Source organism: Stegostoma tigrinum, chromosome 28 (assembly GCF_030684315.1).
Source record: "Stegostoma tigrinum isolate sSteTig4 chromosome 28, sSteTig4.hap1, whole genome shotgun sequence".
Taxonomy (NCBI): Eukaryota; Metazoa; Chordata; class Chondrichthyes; order Orectolobiformes; family Stegostomatidae; genus Stegostoma; species Stegostoma tigrinum.
In genome coordinates, this window is record NC_081381.1 from 8667539 (window position 1) to 8687662 (window position 20124).

General features: G+C 41.8%; 1 protein-coding gene across 4 annotated transcripts in view; it reads left to right on the top strand.

Moving 5' to 3' along the window:
* The window catches only part of vwa5b1 (von Willebrand factor A domain containing 5B1), a 255866-nt gene extending 236699 nt beyond the window's left edge, over positions 1 to 19167 (top strand). For all 4 annotated transcript variants that reach the window (XM_048561543.2, XM_048561545.2, XM_048561546.2 and 1 more), the window contains 4 exons: positions 5175 to 5249; positions 12640 to 12700; positions 15015 to 15138; positions 16710 to 19167. In XM_048561543.2, coding sequence (XP_048417500.1) covers positions 5175 to 5249; positions 12640 to 12700; positions 15015 to 15138; positions 16710 to 17462 — 1013 coding nt within the window. In that variant the 3' untranslated portion in view covers positions 17463 to 19167. The remainder of the gene's footprint in view (positions 1 to 5174; positions 5250 to 12639; positions 12701 to 15014; positions 15139 to 16709) is intronic.
* The last annotated feature ends 957 nt before the right edge of the window (positions 19168 to 20124 follow it).

Here is a 20124-nt window from a genome sequence, read left to right on the forward strand (position 1 = left end):
TACATATTAGAGCACTCAAACTAGCAAAAAAGTGAGAGTGAAAGAAGTCACCATCAGTGGATTGCCCTAATGAAATTACTTACAAATAGCTTGCAGATAGATTGCAGACATAACCTTCATGCTTTTTGATGTGTCTCCCACATTGCTTCCAGATACCTGTGATTTAATGCTGCATTTTGCAGTAGCAGTATTAACACACTTTATTACCTGGTTGGGGAGTCTAATTTAAAATTATTTTAAGGGGTATGAGTTATGAGTTAGAGCTGTGGCAATTTGATCCAAGATGAAAAGAAATCATTTTACTCGGAGGTTGTGAATGTGTGGAATTCTGTACTGCAGAATGCTGTGGAACCTCAGTGTGGTTATGACAGAGATGGATAGATTTCCGATTACCTGTGGCAGACACTATTATGGAGAAAGGGTCAGTAAAAAGCATTGAAATTTTTGATCAGCTATGGTTGTATTAAATTGCAGAGCAGGCTTAATGAGCTGAATGGCCTACTCCTACCCAGAAAGTTTAAGTTATGCCCACTGTTCTTGAGATAAATTCACAGCATCTCTGATCAGTGACAGTGAGAACCTTCGCAGTTTTTAGAATAAAATTAAGTATTAAAACTTCATCAAATGAGCACAGAAAAACAAATCTGAATTTTTATCAGATTCTAGCAAATCCAATGGCCAAGGTGATGAAACTCACAGAAACCTAATTTCGGTAGCAACTTTTATCCATTTCGCAGAGTGATAACAATATTACGTATGATGAGGCTATTCACAATTTAAGTTCCATCTGCTTCTTCTGCTAGTATCACAAGTCAATGGCTTTATCCTGCCAATGGGTAGCATCAGCTAAATGAAGCAAGTGATAAGGAAGAACAGTAGGAAAATAAATAGTCAGCCATGGATGTCTAAGGAAATAAAGAAAGGTATCAGATTAAAATGAATACATACCAAAAAGCAAAGATTAGTGGGAAATGAGTAGACTGGGAAATCTTTAAAGGTCAACAGAAAGCCACAAAAAAATGCTATAAAGCAAAGTAATACAGATTATGAGAGTAAACTAGCATAGAATATAAGAACAGGCAGCAAAAGTTTCTATAAATATGTAAATTGTAAAAGAGTGGTGAAGGTAAACATTGGTCCTTTAGAGGATGGGTAGGCCAGTTTAATAACTGAGAATGAGGAAGTAGCCGAGACATTAAACAGTTACTTTGTGTCGGTCTTCACAGTGGAAGACACAAATAACATGCGGAAAACTGATTGCAAGAAGGTTATAGCAGGTGAGGCCCTAGAAACTATCATTATCACTAAGGAGGCAGTGCTGGGCAAGCTAATGGCGCTAAAGGTAGACAAGTCTCCTGGCCCTGATGAAATGCATCTCAGGATATGAAAAGAGGTGATGGGGGAAATTGCAAATGCACCAGTAATTATTTACCAAAATTCACTGGACTCTGGGGTGGTTCCCACAGATTGGAGAACGGCCAATGTGACACCAATGTTTAAAAAAGGAAGTAGACAAAAAGTAGGTAACTATCGGCCAGTTAGTTTAACTTCAGTAATAAGGAACATGCTTGAATCTATCATTGAGGAAGAAATAGCAAGACATCTGGATATAAATTGTCCCATTGGAAACACCCGGCATGGGTTCATGAAGGGTAGGTCATGTTTAACTAATTTGGTGGAATTCTTTGAGGACATTAATCGCATGGTGGACAATGGGGAACCTGTGGATGTGGTGTATCTGGATTCCCAGAAGGCATTTGACAAGGTGCCACACCAAAAGCTGCTACATAAGATAAAGTTGCACGGTATTACAGGTAAAGTATTGGCATGGATAGAGGATTGGTTGACCAGTTGAAAGCAAAGAGTAGGAGTAAATGGGTGTTTTTCTGCTTGGTGGTGGTATGCCTCAGGGATCAGTGTTAGGACCTCAATTGTTTACAATTTACATAAATGATTCGGAGTCGGGGACTGAGGGTGGTGTGTCAAAATTTGCGGATGACACTAAGATGAGTGGTAGAGCAAGGTCTGCAGAGGGATACAGATAGTCTGAGTGATTGGGCAAAAGTCTGGCAGGTGGAGTACAATGTTGATAAGTGTGAGGCCATCCATTTTGGTAGGAATAACAGCAAAATGGACTGTGTTTTAAATGGTAAAAATTATTGCAGCACATTGCTGTACAGAGATACTTGGGTGTCCTTGTGCATGAATTGCTAAAAGTAGGATTGCAGGTGCAGCAGGTAATTAAAAAGGCAAATGGAATTTTGTCTGTCATTGCTAGAGGGATGGAGTTTAAAAACAGGGAGGCCATGCTGCAGCTGTATAGGGTCCTGGTGAGGCCAAACCTGGGGTACTGTGCGCAGTTTTGGTGGCCTTACTTGAGAAGAGATATACTAGCACTGGAAAAAGTGCAGAGGAGATTCACTCAGTTGGTTCCAGAGTTGAAAGGGTTGGATTATGAGGAGAGACTGAGTAGACTGGGATTACACTCATTGGAATTCAGAAGAATGAGGGGAAATCTTATAGAAACATATAAGGTTATGAAGGGAATAGATAAGGTGGAGGCAGGGATGTTGTTTCACCAGCAGGTGAAATTAGGACTAGAGGACATTACCTCAAAACAAAGGGAAGCAGATGTAGGTCTGAGATCAGGAGGAACTTCTTCACCCAAAGGGTTGTGAATCTGTAGAATTCCCTGCCCAGTGAAGCAGTTGAAGCTACCTCACTGATTTAAGGCAAGGCCGAATAAACTTTTGAACAGTAAAGGAATTAAGGGTTATGGTGAGTGGGCGGGTAAGTGGAGCTGAGTCTCAAGAAGATCAGCCATGATCTTATTAAATGGCAGGGCAGGCCCGAGGGGGCGGATGGCCTACTTCTGCTCCAAGCCCTTATGTTCTTATGACAGACTGGGATCATTATCCTGATAATACTCAGGTTTAGAGTGACCCTGAGTGATATCTGATAGGGGTCTGAGGGGTTGGCATATGCCAGGATTTGAAGCAGAGTCACACAGTCTGGAGAGGTGAATCTCAATGTTGGCAGCTCATTGCTGCACCTTTCATCAGATTGCCAAGTGGTGAGGTAAACTTTCCCACCAGGCAGCAGCCGGTTGTCAATTAAGGTGGATTATACTTTGTTAAATTTCTTATTAAAACCGCACATCACCTCATTAATATGCAGCTTACTATCGTAACAGACGAGCTGACCAAGCTCGCCGTTGAGAATCCTCGACATGGCAGTCAGAGTGGGGACCCGGTAACTCCAGCTCCCCGTGTGAGAGATCTCCTGTTCACAGCCCCAAGCAGCATTTCAGGGCATTTCATGGTGTTTCAGTGCTTAGCACTGCTGCCCCACTGCGCCAGGGACCTGGGTTCAATTCCACACTCAGGCAACTGTCTGAGTGGAGTTTGCACATCCTCCCTATGTCTGCATGGGTTTCCTTCTGGTGCTCTGGTTTCCTCCCAGAGTGCAAAGATGTGCAGATTAGGGTGATTAGCCATGCTAAATTGCCTATAGTGATCAGGCGTGTGTAGATTAGGTGGCTTATAGGGGAATGGGTCGGGGTACGATGCTCTAAGGGTCGGTGTGGACTAGTCAGGCCAAAGGACCTGTTTCCACACTGTAGGGATTCTATGGCGGACAGATCTATGATCCACAGGCACCAGCCTTGTCCACCCCCCATCCATGGACACTGGCACCCGGCATTTGTCAAACCCCTCTGGATCCCCTGGACTCCTCTCTGGTCCCCTTGCAACTCACTCAGAAAGTACAGAGCTGTATTGCAGGGTACAGCAGTAATAAGGTTTGAAAAGCTGCAGCAGGAACTAGGCCCCAGCTCACAGCTTGCACTGGGCTCTTTAGTACAGACACACTGACGGGCTGCTGTTCAGTCAGGATCAGTCCAGGGGAGACAGCTTCCTGCCCAGCACACACTGAGACATCAGTCTAACCCCCACAGGACATGCCAGCCACCTGTGTGGCCAACACACTGTACGGTCATTCAAATAAATGGCCTTGTTGGAATGTGGTAGTAGCTACACCTTATTCCAGTACAGGTGGCCGTGCTGTCAGTCAAGGGCCCAGGTACTGTCAGTCACCAGGCACAGTTGGCATACAGTCCGGGACTCATTTACGGTCAGTCATTCACTCAAACTGGTCATCAGCATCTGCAGTTCCCATTATCTCTGGTCATATTCAGGGATGTGTGCAATTACAGGCTGGGCAATAGATAGCAGTCAGTCCTATCAGCTAGAGTAGCAGTCAGGCAGAATTGTGTATCTGTTAGTTGGGGAGATGCAGACATAGTGGCTAAGAAAGTTAGGACAGTGAGTGGCTTGGAAGGGAACTTGCAGGTGATGGTGTTCCCATGCATCTGTTGCCCTTGAGTTTCTAGATGGTAATGATCATGTGTTTGGAAGATATTATTAAAAGGAGCCTTGGTGAATTTCTGCAGTACATTTTGCCATTGGTACACATTGCTGCTACTGCGTCAGTGGTGGATGGAGTGGATGTTTCTGGATGTGGTGCCAATTAAGCAGCTGCTTTGTCTTGGATGGTGTCTACCCTGAGTGTTGTTATAGCTGCACTCATCCAGGCAAGTGGGGAGTATTCCATTACACTCTTGACTCATGCCTTGTAGATGGTTGACAGGTTTTGGGGAGACAGGAGGTGAGTCACCAAATTTCAAGCATCTGGTGTGCTGTTATAGCCATTGCATTTGTGTGGCTAGTCCAGTTCAGTTTCCATTCAATGGTAACCCCCAGGATGTTGATAGTGGAGGATTACTGATGATAATGACAAGAAGTAATGGTTAGATTTGCTCCAGTTGGAAATGGTCATTGCTTGGCACTTGTTTGGCACAAATACTTGTTGGAACTTGTCAGCCCAGGCCTAGGCATTGTCCAGGTCTTGTTGAAATTGGGAATGGACTGTGTCAATATCTAATGATTTGTGAACAAGGCTGAACATTGTGGAACCATTCGTAAACATCCCAAGGATACTACCCTGAGAGATGTCACGGAGCTGAAATGATTGTCCTCCAACAACCAAAATGCCTCACTTTTGCAAGATCACGCTGAATTGGCTGCATCCACTGAATCATTGCCAAGCCCACATATTTATTCTGACTAAAGATTCTGAACATGTTAACCTATAAAACTGTTTTGTATGTTTTTCAGCAATGGACAACAGTAGTCAATCGCCTTGCAGTAGCTCGCCCTCTTCAGGATGGGAGAGATATAGCTTCACCGATGGTAAGGATGAGAAATTTCTTGAATGAATACTTGCTGAGCTAGTACTTTCATCTTTCAAGGCCCACATTTGTTAGCCATCTCTAATCGCCCTTGAACTAAATGGCTTCCTCAGTCATTGAAGAGGCAGTTAAAAGTCAACTATATTGCCGTGGATCTGGAATTAGCGAGGCCGAATGGGTTTTTGATGGTAATTGTTGGTTACCAGAGCTGAGACTCCCTTTATGTTTATACTACAGATTTATTGATTAAATTCAAACAGCAGCAGCTGGCATATTGTGGGAATTGAACCCATGTCCCTAGAGCTTTAACAAAAAACAAATTGCTGGAAAATCTCAATCTTTTTCTCCGAGGGTGAATGGACACAAAACATTAACTCTGATTTCTCTCCACAGATGCTACCACACTTATTGAGATTTTCCAGCAATTTCTGTGTTTGTTTCAGAATTCCATCATAGAACATAGAACATAGAACACTACAGCACAGTACAGGCCCTTCGGCCCTCGATGTTGCACCCACCTGTGAAACCAATCTGAAGCCCAACTAACCTACACTATTCCATTGCCATGCATATGTTTATCCAATGACCATTTAAATGCCCTTAAACTTGGTGAGTCTACTATTGTTGCAGGCAGGACATTCCACGCCCTTACTACTCTCTGAGTAAAGAACCTACCTCTGACATCTGTCCTATATCTATCACCCCCCAATTTCAACCTATGTCATACTAGCCATCACCATCCGAGGAAAAAGGATCTCACTGCCTACCCTATCTAATCCTCTGATCATCTTGTTTGCCTCTATTAGGTCAACTCTTAACCTTCTTCTCTCTAATGAAAACAGCCTCAAGTCTCTCACCCTTTCTTCATAAGACCTTCCCTCCATACCAGGCAACATGCTGGTAAATCTCCTCTGCACCCTTTCCAATGCTTCCACATTCTTCCAACAATGTGGTGACCAGAACTGTACGCAATACCCCAAGTGCGGCCACACCAGAGTTTTGTACAGCTGCAACATGACCTCATGGCTCCGCAACTTAATCCCTCTACCAATAAAGCCTAACACACTGTCTGCCTTCCTAGCAACCCTATCAACCTGGGTGGCAACTTTCAGGGATCTATGCACATGGACACTGAGATCTCTCTGCTTGTCCACACCACTAAGAATCTTACCATTAGCCCAGTACTCTGTATTTCTGTTCTCCTTCCAAAGTGAATCACTTCACACTTTTAGTTCTTTTGGTTTTATCCCCGAGAGCATTAGCCTGAGTCATTGAATGACTAGTCCAGTGACAGTACCAGTATGTTCCCATCTCCCATGAATCACATGGTGTTTAACTTGAAGGGGGGCCCCCAGGCAGTGGCAATTCTATGTGACTTCTATAGAGGTCAAGGGTTTGGATGACAAGGAGCCTTGTCTCCCACATGCTACTCCCGCTCTTTAGCAGACATGTAATATTGCACTTCTGTTTCACCAGGTGGATACCTCATGTTCAGGGATACCTGGTACTGCTCCTGGCCTGGCCCCCATCCCCTGACTTGGTGGTAATGGTTGAGTGGGGGATATGCTGAGCTCTGAGATTACAGATTGTGTGGGAGTACAATTCTGCTGCTGCTGATGGCCCACTGCGCCTCATACATGCCCAGTCTTGAGTTGCTAGATCTCTTTGAATCACAATTAAAATCAAAATGCTAAAAGTAATCATGACCTTCCCTCAGAACTCTTGAATCAATCCCTTTTGATCAGAGACAATGCTAAAAATCACAGTGGTAGAGTCTCTTCAGTGGGAGAAAGGACCTTGCCTCCATTAAGATTGTATTATGCTTACTCCTGCTGATACTGTCAAGGACAGATATGTCAGTGACAGGCAGATTGGCGAGGTCAAGGTTGAGGTCAAGTAGATATTGCCAATAGTTGTTTATGTCACAACCTGCTGCAGATTTGTTGGGTGGAAGGAATCAGTCAACTGTTTGAGATAGCTCAAATAGATAGCTATTGTTTTTTACACAACATGTTTACTGTTTTCTCAGTTCAGAAACCCAGCTATTTACTGCAAGAATAAATCCACAAGGTTCACAGTTTAAATCAAAATACTTTGGCTGCAGCAAAATTAAAGACTATGTGTCCTAACAATTAAAATCTGTCTTAAATAATAAGTTATATTAAAGATATTAAAAGTGCAAGGTGAACAAAAGTACTCAGTTATGGAACAAAGAGCAAAGAAAATTACAGCACAGGGACAGGCCCTTCGGCCCTTTGGCCCTCCAAGCCTACGCTGATCAAGATCCTCCGTCTAAACCTGTCATCTATTTTCTAAGGGTCTGTATCCCTTTGCTCACTGCCCATCCATGTACCTGTCCAGATACATCTTAAAAGACACTATCGTGTCTACGTCTATCACCTCCGCTGGCAACGTGTTCCAGGCACCCACCACCCTCTGTGTAAAGAACTTTCCACGCACATCTCCCATAAACTTTCCTCCTCTCACTTTGAACTCATGACCCCTAGTAATTGAGTCCCCCACTCTGGGAAAAAGCTTCTTGCTATCCACCTTGTCTATATCCCTCATGATTTTGTAGACCTCAATCAGGCTCCCCCTCAATCTCTGTCTTTCTAATGAAAATAATCCTAATCTCCTCAACCTTTCTTCATAGCTAGCGCCCTCCATACCAGGCAACATCCTGGTGAACCTCCTCTGCACCCTCTCCAAAGCATCCACATCCTTATTTACAATCTAAACTGAACTCTTTAAAACACAATCCACCAACACAAATTAGACTTACACTCTCAAGGCACATGCATATTAAAAACTGAAAGACTAACTGCTTGATCTGCATGATGTTTCAAAAACTTGAGTAAAGATTGTTATTACCTGGGCTTTTCACTTTGCTCTGGCACAGGTGTCTGTTTAAATCTCTTCTAATAGTTCTACAGTGTCAGACTCACCATCAATGCAGCGGGCATCAATTTATCAGTGTCACCACCTTGGATCAGAACACTCCTGGTTATAAAATCCATCAACTCTTTTTTAAGTTCATTAACCCTTTTAGCAAACACATTAAATTTCAACTGTTCTCTGTTTGAGAGAGAGATTTTCTCTTATCACCACAAGTTCTAATACCTAAAGATTAAGATATTTGAACCAGGAACTCAATGACCTGATACTTAAGCTCTTTACCACTTTTCCAGGATGTTTAACTCCATGGGAACATTGGTCATATGACCATTTAGTGGATTTTTTTTCCCCCAGAGATCATACACACAAGATAGGAACAAAAACAGGTCATTCAGCCCTTCAAGCATGCTCTGCTATTCAATAAGATCATGGCCGATCTGCTTTTATTTCAAATTCCACATTCTTATCCACCCCTGATAACCTCTGAATCCACGACATAACAAGAATCTATTCCTACCTTAAAAATGTTCAATACCACCCCCAACTGAGGCAATGTTCCAAGGTTACACCTGCCTTTGGGAGAGAGATTTCCCTCATCTCTGTCCTAAAAGGTCAATCGCTAAGTTTGCAATTGTGCCGTCTAATTTTGGACTGGCCCCAAGAAGAAACGTCTTTTTCATGTCCACCATGTCATTCACGATGCTGTAGAAGCCTAATTCCTAGAGAGACCATCACTCCTGGATAAGTATAGTTCTTCTTTTTCAAAGGCATACTGCCATCACAATAATACATTGTGATGTCCATCAGATCATTATGAAGCTTCATTGTATCATAGAATTATTACCATACTGTCATTACTGGCCCTTCTGCCCATTGTGTTTATCCTGGCCCATTGTCAGGTGGCATGGCTTGGATATTAAATGAATAACTTGCACCTCTCTTTACAAAAGAGGAGGATGCTGCCCAGCCTGTGTTACTGGATGGGATAATCATTCATAAGGAAGAAATCTTGGAGAGCAGTTTTAAAAGAAAACAAACATTTTCAGAATCAATATTACCAGGTCTGCTGAGGGAATATGAAAGGTTAAGGGCTAAATTAAAATGCAGAATGATAAAAAGTAATAATCTCCAGATTACTAGCTGAGCCATGAACAAATTGGTACAGGGTCAACAAGATTAAAATACATAGCCCAAAGTTTGGTTTAGAAGAAATGGGTTTGAATTCATGGGACATTGGCACCAGTGCTGGAGAAATAGGGAACTGGTCCAATGTGATGGATTCCATCTGAATCATGGTAGGACCAGAGTCCTAGCAAATCACATAACAAGGCATGTGGATAGGGCTTTCAACTAAAGAAGGGGTTCGATTGCATGAAAAATTATGGAAAGGCTTAGAGGAGAGAGCTCCGCAGCAGTTATTGAAGTTTCCAGCCAAGTAATTGGCCAGACACTATTGGAAAGGACAGGAAACTAACTTCAGGCACAGCAGATAAGGGGACAACTATAAGGGGACAACTATAAGAAGAGGGTCAGTCAACACAGGACTGAGGGTGTCATAATTAATTGCACACAAAATTGTCCATGCTGACCTAAAGAGACAAAATTGTATACAAAACAGGGTAAATGAGCTTGTTGCAGATTGAAATTGGCAGGTAATAATCCTATGGGTATCACAGAGATGTGGTTGCAAGGGGATCAGGGCTGGAAACTAAATGTCCAAAGATATACATTCTTTTGAAGGCACTGGCAGCTGAGCAGAGGAGGCGGGCTGTCTTGTAAGGAAGAAATGAAATTAAATCATTAGAACAATAATACAGTTGGAAGGCATGGAATCTGTGCAGGTAGAGTTGAGGAACCTCAAAGGTAAAAAAAGACCCTGATGGCAGTAATGTACACATCTCCTAGCAGTAGTCGGGATGTGGGGGAGAAAATCAGTCAGGAAATGGAAAAGGCAGGACCATAGCGATTATTAAGGATGAGATTGCAAAGTACTTGGATGTGCATGGTAAAAAAAAGGCTGAGTCAGTGCGGTTTCATCAAGGAGAGGTCCTGACTTAAAAATATCTGTTAGAATTCTTTAAGGAAAAAATGAGCAAATTAGACAAAAGAGAACCAGACCATTTGATCTATTTGGATTTCCAGAAGGCCTTTGACAAGGCACTGCACAGGACCTTGCTAAATACGATAAGAGCCCACTGTGTTAGGGGTAAGTTACTAGAATGAAAAGGGATTGGCAGACTTGCAGAAGGCAGAGAGTGGGGATAAAAAGGATGGCAGCTGGTAACTAGTGGAGTCCTAATGCGTTGGGACCACAACTGTTCATGTTATACATCTATGTGAAATATTGGACAAAATGATCATAACGAGTAAAAGTAGTGGAGTTGCAATCCTTGAAAGTTGATAAGTTGCCAGAGCTGGATGAGGAAAAACTTTTTTATGCAGAGGTTGGTGGGTGCCCGTAGTTCACTGCTTGAGTTGGTGGTGGAGGCAGAGACCCCAAACTTTTTTAAAAATTACCTGGATCTTAAATGCTGTAAGTTGCAGGGCTATGGCCAGCAGCAGGAAGTTGGGATTAGAAAGGGAGCTGAGTTTCTCTTTAGGTCAGCATGGACAAGATGGGTCAAATGGCACTCTTCAGTGTTGTATTATTTCTTTGGTCCTATGGTTCTGTTAATGATCTGGTGGAGGGGCAGGTGATGTTGTGAGGAAGTGGAGAGGCTGCAGAAAGACTTGAACAGGGTAAGAAGGCAGGCAAAAAAGTGACAGATGGAGTACAATGTGGGAAAATGTGAGGTTATGCACTTTGGGAGGAGGAATGGGAAAGGTTTCAGAAATCTGACACAGAGACTTGGGACACCTAATTCAGGATTCTCTTTAGATTAACATGCTGGTTCAGTTTGTAGTTAGAAAGCAAATACAATGTTAACATTCATTTCAAGAGCGCCAGAGTACAAGAGCAGAGATGTACTGTTGAGACTGGATAAAGCTCTGGTCAGACTGCTTTTGGAATATCGTGAGCAGATTTTGGACCGTATTTAAGGAAGAATGTGTTGGCTCTGGAGGGGGTCCAGAAAATGTTTACAAGAATGATCCTGGGTTGAAGGACTTGGCATATGAGGCAAAACTGAGGTCTCTGGTTCTGTATTTGTGGAATTTTGAAGGATGAGAGGGGTCTGATTAAAATTTACAGAATACTGAGAGGCCTGGTCAGAGTGGATGAAGATATTTCTACTAGTAGGAGAGATTAGGACCCAAGAGCATGGCCTCAGTTTGAAGGAACAACACTTTAGAACTGAGCTGAGGAGGAATATCTTCAGCTAGAGGATGGTGAATCTGTGGAACACATTGTCACAGAGGGCTGTGAGGCCAAGTCTTTGAGTGTATTTAAAACAGAGATAGATAGGTTCCTGATGGTTAGGGGCTCAAAGGTTATGGGGAGAAGGCAAGAGAATGGGGTTGAGAAACAATATCAATGATCAAATGGTGGAGCAGACTCGATGGGCTGAATGGCCTAATTCTGTTCTCCATGTCTTATGGTCTGGGTTTCGCTAGTGCAGTGGGAGGAGGGAGCTGCTCCAATGGGATGGGATTCTCCTGGATCACGTTGGGACCAGAACTCAGTTAAATTGCATAACTAGGCCTGAAGATAAGGCTTTAAACTGAATAGTGTGGGGGAGGGGGTGGCGTCAGTTTCATGGAAACTAAAATCAAAGTTAAAGGGGAAGGTAGGATTGTGAGTTATGATGGAGCTGATTGTTACCAAACAGTAAAAGGGATAGGATGTGCAAACGTCGTATTGTACCAAGGAACCATAAAATCGTTGAGAAATGTACTGGAATGCATTGCCTGGAAATGTGGTGGAGCCAGGTTTAATTGAGGCATTCAATCAGGCATTGGATAGATTTTTGGTTAGTAATGGTGTGCAAGGCTACAGAAAAAGGCAGGAGTTTGGCACTGCGTAATGGAGTTGCCACAACTATGATAGGTTGAATGGCCCTCTTCTGCACCATAATAATTCTGTGATTGTGTTCATACTGGATCTCCAAATGGGTGGCTGATATTGGCATTCTCCCTGTAATCTTAAACATTGTTTCTTTTCAAATAACCATTTGATTTTGTTTTGAATGCCTCACTTGAATCCTCAATCTAAGAAATCTTCAGAGTGTTTGCAAAACTCTCTTCCCTCTCCTGAACAAAGCTGGAAGAAGAATGTCATCTTGAGTATATGAATAGGAAGGGTTGAGAGAGATATGGGCCAAATGCTGGCAAATGGGACCAGATTTATTTCGGATATCTCATCAGCATGGTCAAGTTCAACTGAAGGCTCTTGTTTCCATGCTGCATCTCTACGACCCCATGGACAATGCTCTATAACGTACCTTTTGTTTACCAGTAAAATATCATATATATTCAGAGTTATGGAAAACAAACTTCATGACTTAAGAAATACTTCATCTTGAATTATATCTGACTTTATTATCTCTACTTTTTTTAAGCATCACTGAGAAGCCCTTCAGTTTCATCTCAACGATCCACAGAAAACCTTTTTACTGCAAGGTACCGAAAGTGTGACAATCTTGCTCTTTAATTCAAACTTATCACTTGTGTTCTTTCGTGTGCCTGTTTTGCATTTCATCAGGTGAAGACTGCTAGTGCAGGGAAATCAAATGCTTATGTGTTTGACGCATCCAGTTCAAACAGCAAAGATTCAGTTACAAAGAAAACTTCATTATAAGAATGTGTCAAGCCCAAATCTCAGAGAGAGACTGCTGCTACATGATTCAAGCATGTGTGGAGACAACAAAACAGGGATTAACAGTATGGTACCCAACATGAGATTGTACACTGTAAAAGATTACAAGTTTGTTTCTCCCCCTTGATGCTGTCTGATCTGCTGAGTAATTTCACCATGTTCTGTTTCTTAGGGATTTCAAATCAGATGGATGTACGAAAGATGCCAAGGGGACTTACATTAAAATGACAACCCTTTTGGGAATTAGTGGTTTATTTGTTAGTGAGTTTTGAGAAGATTTGTAGCTCAGGTTGAAGTTCTGGATGAGAGTTTGCTCACTGAGCTGGAAGGTTTGTTTTTAGACATTTCGTCACCGTTCTAGGTAACATCAGTGAGCCTCCGACGAAGCGCTGGTGTTGTGTTTATTTGTTTTGACAGACCTGAGAACGTGTTAAACAATGATTACAGGCACTTTGAACAAAATAATTTTCCTCCATCTAATTCTCAGGCTGAATGCTACATACATTGTTTTATATATCCATTAGAAAAGAAGGCTATTTCTTTAAAGCACTAGTATTTTTGTTATGAATTGCATGATGGTTGCAAATGCAACCTTTATGAGAACAAAAAGTGAAGAGAGGACACACTCAGTAAAACAGACAAAAAGTGGGAGAGGGTAGCAATGATGCTGGATTTGTATTCCAGAGGCTAAGGCTAAAGGCCTGGAGAGATGGGTTCAAATTCCACCCTAGGAACTAGGGGAATTCCAATTCAGTTGGGATGGTAGTGACTGAAAGTAACCCAGTTATTTTATTTCAGTTCACTGAACTCCTTTAGGGAAGGAAATCTGCCATTATTACCTGCTCTGACTGTATGTGATTCCACTTTTACACCAATGCAGTTAACTCTAAACTGTCCTTTGAATTGTCTGGGCAAACCACTCAATGGCAGAGAGGGCTGGGTAACAAATGTTGGAGTTACCATTGACACTGACAATCCATGAAAGCAAAATAAAAACAATAATTTTAATGCCACTTGACTAAGAGCAGGATTACTTACCACTGGGAGATGACCATTTTCTCAATTTGAAGCTGCATTAATGAACAGGCAAAAAGGACAGAGATCCAATGAGACAGGGACTTTATACATGCACATTTGTGCCCAAGGGGTGGAGCTGGAAGATTTATGGGAAAAATTACAGGCTTAACAGCCAAGGGTTTTCTATTTATGTATCAGTGCTTTAGGAGAGAAAGCAGGAAAAATTAACAAAAATGTAAAAGAACCTTGAGGTAGTTGACATGGAGGAGAAATTTGGAATCATTGCTTGGAATTGAGAGAATGGACATATTTCATAAAAGCATTTTAATTTTTAGCAGCATCAAAGTTAATTTTACCCTCTTGCAAAATCAAATTATATCAAACCTGTAACAAATTTTCTAGTTCTGGATGATAGAAGAATACTTTAGAAGCCATCATTCCTGTTGATTATTTTGCCTTGTTCATTAGAATGTTTGCATTGTTAGACATTAAGTTTTTAGTTTTTTTACACTGCTCACCTTAATATGATAATGTTATGCTGAGGGCTCAGTCAAATCACTGAAATAACTCCACAAAGGCCAGTATCCCATCATCAAGTCACCCTTTACTTACATATGCATGACACTGACCCAGCTGGCTCTTAGAGGGAAGAGAACCATTGACACTCCTGTTTATATCTGTCAGTCAGGGCTCTCTGATTGGACCAGACTAATAGCCCCAATCAGGAAACTCATATTCTATGAGGTCCAGCTGGCTGACTTTGTCATAATCATTACAATCACTTTTAAATGTTTGATTTTAGTTTGTTAAAGGTCCACAAATGAGCCAAGATATTCAAATCAAAAAATTTTGTAACAGTTACATAATAGAAAAGTTCCAAACTATCTTATTGTCAGTTGTTTTAAACACACTATTTGGTCCAGTATTTAAAATGTATATTTACAGACTGGTGCAATACACTGTGTTAAAGCAAAGTAATTTACAAATATGTGTCAGAAATAAATCAAGGAGAAAAATGCTTATAATCTCAATAGTGTCATTAATAATCTCCCAGCCTGCAAATGGTGAAATTTTGAAGATTTTAAATATGTATTATTTAAGGTTGAACTTCAGTAAAACCCGAATGTTGACTCAAGCTGCCAAAGGGTTTCTGTGCAGATCAGTCAGTAAGATGAGCGAGTCTGCCTGTGAGCCAGAGGCTGAGAACAATGACTACCTACCACTGGTCAGTAGCAACATTCTGTTTCACTATTTCTCCTGTTGAAAAATTGTTTCATTTTATTTAACAGGTACTAACTGTTTAAAAGTGATAAGTCCTCCAGGATAGCATTATAACTGACATATTGTAGCTTAAAGTCTGTTGAAATGGATTAATCAGTGTAGGCTTGATGTTTTTCATTAGATTCACAAATTGGTGCAGTGCAGGTAGAAAAGTCTAAAATAAACTAATTTCCAAATAACTTATTTTCAATAATGTTTCTGAACTCTGAACTACTAATTGTGGTTTCAATATATGTTAGGGTTGCAAGATGGCTCGGTGGTTAGCACTGCTGTCTCACAGTGCCAGGGACCCGCGTTCGATTGCACCCTCAGGTGACTGTCTGTGTGGAGTTTGCACATTCTCCCCATGTCTGCGTGGGTTTCCTTCAGGTGCTACAGTTTTCTCCCATAGTCCAAAGACGTGCAGACTAGGTGGATTGGCCATGATAAATTGTCCATAGTGTTGAGGGATGTGCAGGACAGGTGGGTTATAGGGGGATGGGTTGGTGTGGACTTGTTGGGCCAAAGGACCTGTTTCCCCACTGTAGGGATTCTATTCATAATTAACACCAAATAAGTACCGAAGAACTGTGGATGCTGTAAATCAGGAACAAAAACAAAAGTTGCTGGAAAAGCTCAGCAGGTCTGGCAGTATCTGTGAAGAAACATTTTGAGGAAGCGTCACCAGACTTGAAACGCTAACCTTGAATTTTTCTTCACCCATGCTGCCAGGCCCGCTGAACTTTTCCAGCAACTTCTGTTTTTGTTCCTGTATATAATTAACATGCTTGCCATCATTGCTCAGTTCTTTGAGTCTCAGAGTTGGGGCGTTATGTTGAGGTTGTACAGGACATTGGTGAGGCCTTTTCTGGAGTACTGTGTCCAATTCTGGTTGCCCTGTTATAGGAAGGATATTATCAAACTGACAAAGGTTCAGAAGAGATTTACCAAGATGTTGCATGTTATGGAATTACAAGGAAAGGCTTAATAGGTTGGGACATTTTTAACTGGAGCATAGGAAGTTGAGAGGCGATTTGACAGAAGTTTATAAAATAATGAGGGGGATAGATAGAGTTGATGGTTGTTGGCTTTTCCCTAAGATGTGGAATTTCAACACTGGAGGCACATTTTTAAGGTGAGTGGAGAAAAATTTTAAAAAGATATGAAGCATTTTTTTTAACACGGAGGTTGGTTTGTGCATGGAATGAACTTCCCGATGAAGTGTTGGATGTGGGTACGACTATAACATTTAAAAGGCATTTGGATAGATACAGGAATAGGAAAGGTTTGGAGGGATATGGGCCAGGAGCAGGCAGATGAGAGTAGTTTAGTTTGGGTTTATGTTCAGCATGGGTTGATTGGACTAAGGGTCTGTTTCTTTGCTATCTGACTCTCTGACTCTATGAGTTATAATTAAGGAACTTTGATTTCTTTCAATTTAAGCCCTCCTGTCATATGAATTGAATGTCACATTGTTTGTCTTTCTCTATTGCAATAAATATTGTTATGACATAGTGATATCATTGTATTCTTCAGATTAATTTGCAGTTGGCATCAGGGGCTTTCTTGCTTAATCTGGCTTTTTGTGAAGCCATCAATATTCCCATGGAGCAGCTGAAATGGACCTCACCCTTTACATGTCATCGATCAAATGCCAGTCCAGGCTCTCATGTTCATTGCAGTACCTTCAGTGACGAAAGGACAGTGCAGCGTGATGAAGAGAATGGAACCACAGAAACCTTCCATCAGAAAGAATCCGGCAAAATGGCAGCATTGAATTATTTGGGATTGGATGAATGTCGAGGTGATTTAGAACAGTTAGGACCACGTCACTTTTCAAGTAGCTTAGTTGAAATCCAGTCCAAGGTTATGAGCGGTAGCCCTGACCTTCTCCCTCCGGCAGTAACTGTGCGGAGATACTCTTCTCCGGGAAATCCTGAGGCAGCTAGTGCTCTGCAGACTGACAGTGGCAGAGGGTCTGAAACAGACAGCAGTGATATTTCATTCTCAACAACTTCCAGTGAACTTCAACAGTTCACGGATCCAGAGGGAACAATCTGGTCCACGGCTGTTGCCTTAGCCTGGCTAGAGCACAGCTCTGCTGCTTATTTCATTGAGTGGGAACTGGTGGCTGCCAAAGCCAGTATGTGGCTGGATTCACAGCTTATCCCAGAGGGCCGTGAACTAGCTACTGTAAAAGCTTCAGCCAGACAGCTATTTGTTCTGTTAAGACATTGGGATGAAAACCTGCAGCTGAATATGTTGTGCTACAACCCAAACAGTGTTTAAATATTTTGCCTCAGTATAATTAGCTTGATTCTCAATCTTTTTCTTAACATTATTCTTTGCAAATCTAGAAATCAATCATTTATGAGTAAATGGCCTACGTTTTACACTAACATTTGCCTTTTGTTTCTTTCAAGACATCCCACAGTTCGACTGTGTATTGGTCGGGTCTGGGGCAGTTCTGTAACGATACTCACTGTCAGTCTGCATTGTTGACAGGGTTGATATCATTGGTTTGGTTTTTGTTCAATTTTTCTGATAATTAAAACTGTACTTCAAACTTGTGGCTTAATTTTGTGTGTTTAACAGAAGTGTTTCTTTGTTGTAAGCTTTTGATGCCATGAATGGTTTGACAGACGGGTACAGAGATCACAGCCACAGAGATTTATGTTCCTTCAGTATTCATCTTCTTGGTTCATTGCATAAAACAATGTTAGAGTTTGACCTGAGTGGACTCATGCCAACTTTTAAAGTGTAGACACTTTGGATTAACTATGAAAATAGCCATTAAAATTGTTTTCAATTCTACAATTGAAATCATAGATTTTTAATTTTTTTCCCAAGTACAATATAGACATAAGCCAAGGGAAAGAAACAAGGAAGTAACTGGTTTTAAACAACTTCACCTGGCAGGTAACTGGCCTGATCAAGTTGTCCACTGTTAGTGAAGAATGAAAACATACAAGGTATTGACAGTGACCAGCCTATTCCTGTGGAATCTCCCCTGGAGTTATTGGTTAAGATACTCACATGCCTCTTAACTGATTCTTTTCGGTACTAATGCATGACAGCCTAACACATCTGTCTGAGATTCCATTAATATCTTTGCTAAAATACTGCAGTGGAGACAAACATCAGACAATCAAATTTAACCTTAAAGCACTGTGATCATACAAAGTAACTTCAGGCTGAGAGGAATTTTAACGTTGATGATGCTGTGGGCTGCCCTATCCTTCCATTAATTTTACCTGTGGTAGTTCATTAGATATTCTTGATAGTTAAATTTACCCCAGTGTATTTCAGAAAATTGTCCCTTAGAAAGTCGTGATGAACCGTCTTGATCTGGTGAATGCACTCAGAAACACCTTTAGTGTAGTTAGGGACAGAGTTCCAAGATTTTGACCCAATGGCAATGGAGGAACAGAGATATATTTCCATGTTGGGATGGTGAGTGAATTGGGCAGGAACATGCAGTTCATGTTGTTTCCATGTATCTGCTGCCCTTGTCCTTCTTTATGGTAGAGATTGTGGCTTTCAAAGGTGTTGTTAATGAAACCTTGGTGAATTTCTGCAGTGTATCTTGTAGTTGGTTCACACTGCTGCTATTGAGTATTGGTGGTGGACTGAGTAAATGTTTATCATTTTGGATGGTAGAGGTTGAGGGGTTAGAATATGTTGTTGAAGGAGAATTAGCAAGTTGCTAAAGTGCATCTGGTACACACTGCAGTGACTGTAAATTGAAACTACACATCTCCTACCACTAAACCATGATAGGAAGTCATGGGCGGCACGGTGGCTCAATGGTTAGCACTGCAGCCTCACAGTGCCAGGGACACGGGTTCAATTCCAGCCTCAGGTGACTGTCTATGTGGAGTTTGCACATTCTCACCGTGTCTGCGTGGGTTTCCTCCGGGTGCTCTGGTTTCCTCCCACAGTCCAAAGATGTGCAGGCTAGGTGGATCGGTCATGCTAAATTACCCGTAGTGTTCAGGGGTGCGTGGGTTATAGGGGGATGGGGATGGGTCTGGGTGGGATGCTTCAAGGGGCGGTGTGGACTTGTTGGGCCGAAGGGCCTGTTTCCACACTGTGGGAATCTAATCTAATCTACGTCTGCACTATTGAAGTAATTGATGTGTGCCTGGAGCCAGAGGTAATGTCCATCCCACCCACAGACACATGGGTGGGACCAACTGACACTGCACACTCAGACACCACACATTTTATTTGATTCACTGTGGGACGTGAGCATTGCTGCCAGCCAGCATTTATTACGCCTGTCTAATTGTCCTTGAGAAGGTGATGGTGAGCTACAGTTTTGAACTGCTGCAGTCCACGTGCTATAGGTAGACTTACAATGTCCTTAGGGAGGGAATTCCAGGATTTTGACCCAATGACACTAAATAAACATTGACATATTTCCATGTCAGGATGATTAGTGACCTTTTTTTATTTATTTCATGGGATGAGGGTGTCACTGGCCCAGCAGCATTTATTGCCCATCCCTAATTGTCCAGAGGGTGGTTAAGAATCTAACACATTGCTGTGGGTCTGGAGTCACATGTAGGCCAGATCATGTAAGGATGGCAGTTTCTCTCCTAAAGGACATTAGTGAACCAGAGGGGCTTTTCCTAACAATTGACAATGGATTCATGGTCATCATTAGACTCTTAATTCCAGATTTTTTTAATTGATTTCAAATTCCACCATCTGCCATGGTAGGATTCAAATCCAGGTCCCCAGAATATTTCCAGACGCTGTGAATTAACAATACTGCAATAATACCACTAGGCTATTGCTTCTCTGCTTTGGAGGGGAACTTTCAGGTGATTGTGTTCCCATGTATCTGCTACTGTTGTCCTTTGAGATGGAAGTGATCATGAATTTGGAAGTTGCTGTCTAAGGATCTTTGGAAATTTCTGCAGTGCATCTTGTAGATAGCGTCATT